Raw genomic sequence first — 7,198 nt, forward strand, 5'->3', positions numbered from 1 at the left:
AAATTATAATTGACACTTTTCCAGGCTTTCACACTTGTCATTAGATTCATCACCACTACTCTTTGCTAGCTCAACACTCTTCCTCCTCCCAAAACCATGTTGTCCCTCAATCTAAAAACTAAGCCTAGGGACACCTAGAAGTCAGTTAAGTGTCCCACTCTTGTTTTTGGCTCAGGTCATAATCTCAGGGTCCTGAGCTCCAGCCACGTGTAGGGCTCCATGCTCAGCAGGGAGGCTGCTTCAGATGCTCTCTCCCTCTCCTTCTACCTCTTTCTAAAATAAATAAATAAAATCCTTAAAAATAAATAAAAATAAAAAACAAATAATAAGCCTAGACCTCAAACCAGATTGCATATGTCTACTATTTTTTCTATCATGAGCAAACAGCCTGGTCTTCCAAAGGGGCTCCTTTAGTGCCCCTTAGAGCACAGATGCAGGAAGCTGCTCAGAGGCTGAAAATTGGATTTGCAAGGCTCACATCCCCACGGTCTACAAATCGATATAAAACTCTTGGCTACCAGTCACCAACCCCTGCTTCTTCTCTAACCTAATTACAGTGCAGTGTTTCTCTTTTCCTGCAATAGCAACTCAGTGGACCTCCATTGTTCATTTTAAAAATTATAATGAGTCTGTGGCTGAACTGAGGAATATCCCTGCATCTCCAACACTAAGACTGCCTCCTTCCTAAAGATAAGCAAGCGGAAACGTTTACAAAAAAACTATAAAGTTCTACAGCACACCAGACAGAATCAGAAATTTTAACACCCTCTGAAACAAATTCCTGAGATACAAAAAAAATATTTTACGTTCTTTCTTTGTGCACACAATAAAATACACAAGATTATGAAACTATATGGGCATAAGAAACAGGCCATGATTTGAAAATACTACATACATAGAAACTAAAAATGAAGTAATGGAAACTAAAATTGTCCTGGCAAAAAGATAAAGAGACTCAACAATACAGAAAACTTAAGTAGAAAATAAAAAGTATTGGGGGCGCCTGGGCGGCTCAGTTGGTTAGATGGCCGGCTCTTGATTTTGGCTCCCGTCACGATCTCAGGGTCCTGGGATAGAGCCTGGAACCAGGTTCCACGCTCAGCGGGGAGTCGGCTTGGGGATTCTCTCTCTCCCTAGCCCTCTGTCCCTCCCCCTGCTTGCACAAGCTCGCACACGTGTGCATGCTCTCTAAATAAATCTTTAAAAAAAAAAAAGAACAGAAAAAATGCTTCTAGAATTCAGACCACAGAAAGGACAAAAAACAGTCCTTGAAATGGCAGCTGTTTGGAAAGAGAAAACAATAGTGAAAGACCTAAAAGAATAAAACTTTAAAAAGAAACATGAAAGCTTTCTTCATGGATCCAAACAAAATGCATGAGGAAAAAAAGAGTACTTACATCCATAGATTTTCTATAGGTATAGAGATATCTTTCCACCATCTTTTTAAAAAATTTTAATTCTAATATAGTTAACATTACAGTGCTGTATTAGTTTTAGATGTACAGTATAGTGATTCAACAACTCAATACATTATGCAGTACTCATCGTGGTAAATGTACTCATGATCTTCTCTTATCTCACCAATGCCAAGCCTTCGCCCTCCCCCCCCCACTCGTAAACATCAGTTTGTTCTCTGTACTTAAGAATTTGTTTTTTGGCTTGTCTCTTGTCTTCTTTGTTCATTTGTTTCATTCCTTCAATTCCACATGAGTGAAATCATATGGTATTTGAAAGTACAACATTCATGACACAAACCCTCAATAAAGTGGGTTTAGAGGAACATCCCTCAACATAATAAAGGCCTTATATGAAAAAGCCACAGCTAACATCATACTCAATGGCAAAAAACTGATAGTTTTTCTCCTAAGGTCAGGAACAAGACAAGGATGTCCACTCTCACCACTTTTATTCAACATAGTGCTGGAAGTCCTAGCCACAGAAATCAGACAGGAAAAATAAAGAAAGTCATCCAAATTGGTAAGGAAGAAGTAAAAGGTTCACTATTTGCAGATGACAAGCTACGATATAAAGAATACCCTAAAGACCACCAAAAACCTGCTGGAACTGATAAATGAACACTCTACCATTTTTAGTAAGGATTCTCTTTAGTGACCAAGAAGCAAAGACCTTTGAATTTTAAAAATGAATTCTGATGGCAAAACAGTTTATAATCAAAGGAACAACAACAAACTCACCTGAACAAGGTGCCTTTTTGTGGAGGGTGGGTCAAAGTTGGGAATAATTTCTATCAAATTTTTCCTCATAATTATGACTCCATTTATGTGATTTAATCCTCCAAGAAATAAATCTTGCAATTAATATTTTTAAAGCCCATCTTAATAAGATTTTTCATTAGCATACAATTATTATTTTGTAATTTGTTATAGGCCCTTTAAAATCTCTAGTTTTATTTGGGTTTTACCTTCATTATATACTTGCCAGTTCTAAAAGAACAAATCATAACAAATAGGATTGTTAGTACATAAAAGTATCAGAATAAAGACATCCAATATATTGCAGCTGAGGGGCACCTGGCTGACTCAGTCAGTAGAGCCTGTGACTCTTGATCTCAGGACCATGAGTTCAAGCCCCGTGTTGGGTGTAGAGATTACTTAAAAAGATAAAATCTTTAAATATATATGTATATACACATAGTAATATATATTTTTATATATATTGCAGTCAAAGAAAACATCATCTAAATAAATGCCTTAATAATTAATGCCTTAATGTCAATAAAATTCAACACAAATATAAATACAACTCCGAAAAAACACAAAAATATCAACAGTGTTTATATTGATGACAGGATTAAACATGGGGTTTTTTCTTGGTATTTCCAATCTTATATGAAATATAAATATGAATTTTAAAAATTAAATATTTACAAACCAGATTTTGTAAACTAGAAGCTAGAAATATTTATCAAACTTCTGAACACAGAAAAGCAGAGAGGAGGCCCGCCCCAAAATACAAAAACAAGTTTTACTATAGTTCTTATGTGTGCTCTATTTACATGTTACTAATTTGGTAAAAATTGGTTTAAGTCTTATTTTCATTATAATATATCCCCTCTGACCTCTCACTGCATGTGCCCAAGTACACAAATTGGCTGAGATCAGTTTGTAATACTGACATAAAATTTTAAGTGGGGGGAAAAAAAATCAGGTTACAACATATATATGTGTGTGTGTGTAACCTGATATACACGTATGTGTATATATGTTATATGATATATATATCGAGTAAGAGTCATATCAAACATAAAAATACATAATGCATTTCATCTAAGATCATTTAAAATTTCCACTTTATATTCCACTAAAAAATTACCAATTATGACACAATTGAATTTTATTTTATACTCACTGCAAGAACTGCTAAATTGAGACCAATTTTATCATGTATCATGCTGCTATTTCCCCGTCTTCCATGTTACTGTGTGTACACAGTAGCTTAGCTTTTTAATGACAAATCCTGGTATAAACATCTTGAAAGCATTTAATTCACGTATCACCAACAATCACAACTAATTTTGTCACAAGTAATCTTTTTTTTTTTTTTTAAAGATTTTATTTATTTGAGAGAGAGAATGAGAGAGAGAGTGAACATGAGAGGTGAGAGGGTCAGAGGGAGAAGCAGACTCCCTGCCGAGCAGGGAGCCCGATGCGGGACTCGATCCAGGGACTCCAGGATCATGACCTGAGCCGAAGGCAGTCGCTTAACCAACTGAGCCACCCAGGCGCCCCTGTCACAAGTAATCTTAAGTGACAACCATATGACCATTACAACCAAGGACAGACATGCATAGGTAGTAACTACAACATGACATCTGCCAGAACGCACAGCGGATATAAGAACATCTCAATTTCAGAGATGTTAAAATGAGGGAGGGAAAAACTGCACCTTAGAATTGACAAAGAATTATTTTAATATAACATCTACTGGGGATGAGATTCTGAGTAATGTCTTCTTAACACCTTTCATGTATCTCATTTTATTCTAGTTAGTATATACTGTTTGATAATTTGAAAAAAATATTTTTGCTTTTGCTTTTTAAGTCCCTTCTTTCCTTAGGCTATTTGTACTGACTCCCTAGTCTGATCATAATCGAATAGGTAGGAATCAAAACTGCTATACTATAGGATGTTGATCAACTACAAGATTTATTATCTTGATTAGGTTTGTGGGATTTGAGGTAGGAGAGCAGGACAGAATAAGTAGAGCTGAGGAGGAGGAAGATACCCAAAAGGAAAAAAAAAAAAAAAAAAGGGAAACTTAGGAGCTATTTACAGTTTAGCCTTGGACCATTCTTCATCTTTAATTATGGCTGAGCAGAGCCCAACAGCCTACAGACAGTTTATGACCTGCACGTCGTAACCTAGGAAGAGTACTACAGACCATTGGGTAACCCAGGAGGCACCTCTTTCATTATTCTGACATCCATTCATTTTCATTTACTTTTTCTGCAGAGAATAGAGTGGGGGATGTATAAGGTGGGGGGATGGGTAGGGGGAGAGGGAGGGAAGGTGGGCTATCTGTATAGTGAAGTGTGGTAAGGGGAAATGAATAGATTTTAATTGAAGATTCTAATTAAGTTTGTTCTAGTTCCTATACTTCATTCTATTAAGGATTAACCTAAATTGAATTCATATTCTTAGTCAGATGCAGTACTCTGGCTGAACTCCATGCACTGAAGAATCAAAGGTCACCTGAAACCAGTTCCCACATATACCCATCCATGCCCACCCCACCCCCACCAACTCAGTCAGATTCCAAGGAAAGAGGTTTTGCCCAAACTAAGGAGGGAAGATGAAGCCATATGCCATTTTACATGTGAAGATACCATCCATTCACTTTCCTGTTACACCCAGCAATTGTTCTCAAGAACAGAATCCTTCCTCCCTCAATGCAGAAGGCACAACTGACCAAGCATCTCACTGGGCATCTCTGTCACCCCAGTCCCCACCTATTCTATGGATGCCCCAGCACTTTGCCCTTTGAACTCCTATTTCATTTTAGCTGACACAAATGTCACTAAACCTTACCCCAAAAAAGACACACAGAGAAGATATTCTTGAATATTATCAGGATATCTTAAAATACAATGTTCAAAAATCATTCACATGAATGAAATGGGTATTTCTGAGTCCAGAAGTTATACAGTTTAAATAAAGCTCCTCAGGGAAATATCATTAAAACCCAGACCTTAGAACCAAGAGCCAATCAGTGTCCATGTGAGACAGTAACACTATTTTTTTTTAAAGCCTCAACTCAACAGTGAGCCAAACATCTCTCCCCAGTCACATAGGTTTTCAGTGTTAGAAAGGGCCACTTAGAGCTGAAGTCCAGTGCGTAGGGACTTACATAAAGAGGTACTTCACTGCAGCTCAACTCCATGGCTTCTGCATCTGCAAAGAAAATAATGAATGAGCACTGTTATTACAGGAGGCACAATAACCAACCAGCACCACTGTGTCCTGCCCTGCAGTTATCAACAACAAGGGAGGAAGAACCACTGATAGGAAAACTGCAGACACAAAATCATGAACGACAGGAAAGACATTCTATCTGTATAAAATACCCTCCCCATTTCTTCTTTCACATTAATTTCTACACATAAGGAAAACCTATCAACCCCAGACATTATCCTACTGATGGCTTCAAAAAAGAAATATTTGAAATATTTCAAGAAGCCAAGAAAGTCAACATAAACCTGTCCGAAATTTTGCCTTAGTTAACTCCTGGAATAATAGGCTACTCAGAGGTTAGAATCAACCTTGGTCCAAATGAGGCTGGAGACCTCAGTGACAAGACAGTTCTTTGCCTCTCATCTAGAAGGCCAAAGATTTCAGTCTCATGCTTACACGGCGAGTAGGTACTCCACCGTTACCAACCTCTCCACCAGTTGGATCCAACCCATCTGCCTCTGGGTATGCCTGCTCCTTTAAAACACACACCCAGTACCCAGCTTAAAGCTCAGTGTGGAAAAAAAAAAAAAATAGCTAGCTTCATTCCAAAAGGGGTTCACTAACCACCTACAAGGGGCCAACCATTAGACAAAGATGATCAGGAAGTGGTCCAGCCCTCAAAAACCTGAGCTCAACAAGAAATACCTAAAGACAAAGTGAAGAGTAGGCTGCATGAGAATTCTGAAAGGGTCAAACAGCGAGACCCAACCACCACCCAAGTTCTGCCTCTGGGTCCCAGGCCAAACTCCAGCTGTAGTACCTTGGGGACATCTGGTAGGGCATATAGCAACCTGAATTGTGACATTTAGTACAGTAATAACCAAAGTAAACACTAGGCAAAAAGGAAAATACTCAAAGTTCTATTTTTATAAAAACCTTCAACTTCAGTTTTATTAGTACTTCATACACATGCTGCAACTGGCACCCTCCTAGGTCACAAGTTATATTTCCTAAGTCATCCTCAGGGAAGACCAAAGGTCTAACAAGCTCATTTTCAACACATTGTGCCCTGTGGCAGTTTCTGTACACCTACTTAAACGTGCTTATGTATTATAATCAATTCTTAATGAAACTAACCTCATAAACTAGATGAATGGCTTAAGGATTCTAGGAAGGAAACTTCAAATTAAAAATAATGCTAATAAGAATACGACAAATGAGACTCTCATTCCTAAATATGAATTATTCATCAACCCCACTACAAAATAAAAATGACTAATCTAAGAACAAATAGATAGCCCTCCCAAAAAATCATCCATCAAGTATGTTTAAACTATGAAAGTATACCCAATAGCATATACCATGACCTCCTACCCTAAATTTATACTGTGCTTCAAGGTATCAGCAATTTTTTTACCGATGTTTACAATCATGCTGTACAATTTTGATCCGTCAAAAAAATTTCACTAAACTTGATAAAATCAGATCTTTTTAAAATTTCTACTTAATAGCAAAAGAAGTGTATTCTACAGTAAGTATGGTTTAAAAAGGAATGAAATACACAGAATATAGTAAAACCAAAATGTATTCCTTTATGAGCAAAACTTTGAACACTATCGAATATTCTAATAAATCTTAGCACACACCAAGCTGTGTAACAGGTGTGCCATACACATAAAAGTACAGATGTTTTCCCTTACTCAGCTTTTTACACCTTGTCTGATGATACATCTAAAAGAAATCACTTTTGATGAGAATATGGACTTAATCTGAAGACTGAATTACTT

The 7,198-nt window shown here is 37.2% G+C and overlaps 1 protein-coding gene across 1 annotated transcript in view; it reads right to left on the reverse strand.

Moving 5' to 3' along the window:
- ARHGEF28 (Rho guanine nucleotide exchange factor 28) overlaps window positions 1-5,456 on the reverse strand; it is a 235,204-nt gene extending 229,748 nt beyond the window's left edge. The window contains exon 1 of the mRNA XM_081826744.1: window positions 5,368-5,456. Coding sequence (XP_081682870.1) covers window positions 5,368-5,400 — 33 coding nt within the window. The 5' untranslated portion in view covers window positions 5,401-5,456. The remainder of the gene's footprint in view (window positions 1-5,367) is intronic.
- Between the last annotated feature and the right edge of the window lie 1,742 nt (window positions 5,457-7,198).

The sequence above is a fragment of the Leptonychotes weddellii genome, chromosome 7 (assembly GCF_054177405.1).
Source record: "Leptonychotes weddellii isolate Sample4059 chromosome 7, ASM5417740v2, whole genome shotgun sequence".
NCBI classification, from domain to species: Eukaryota; Metazoa; Chordata; class Mammalia; order Carnivora; family Phocidae; genus Leptonychotes; species Leptonychotes weddellii.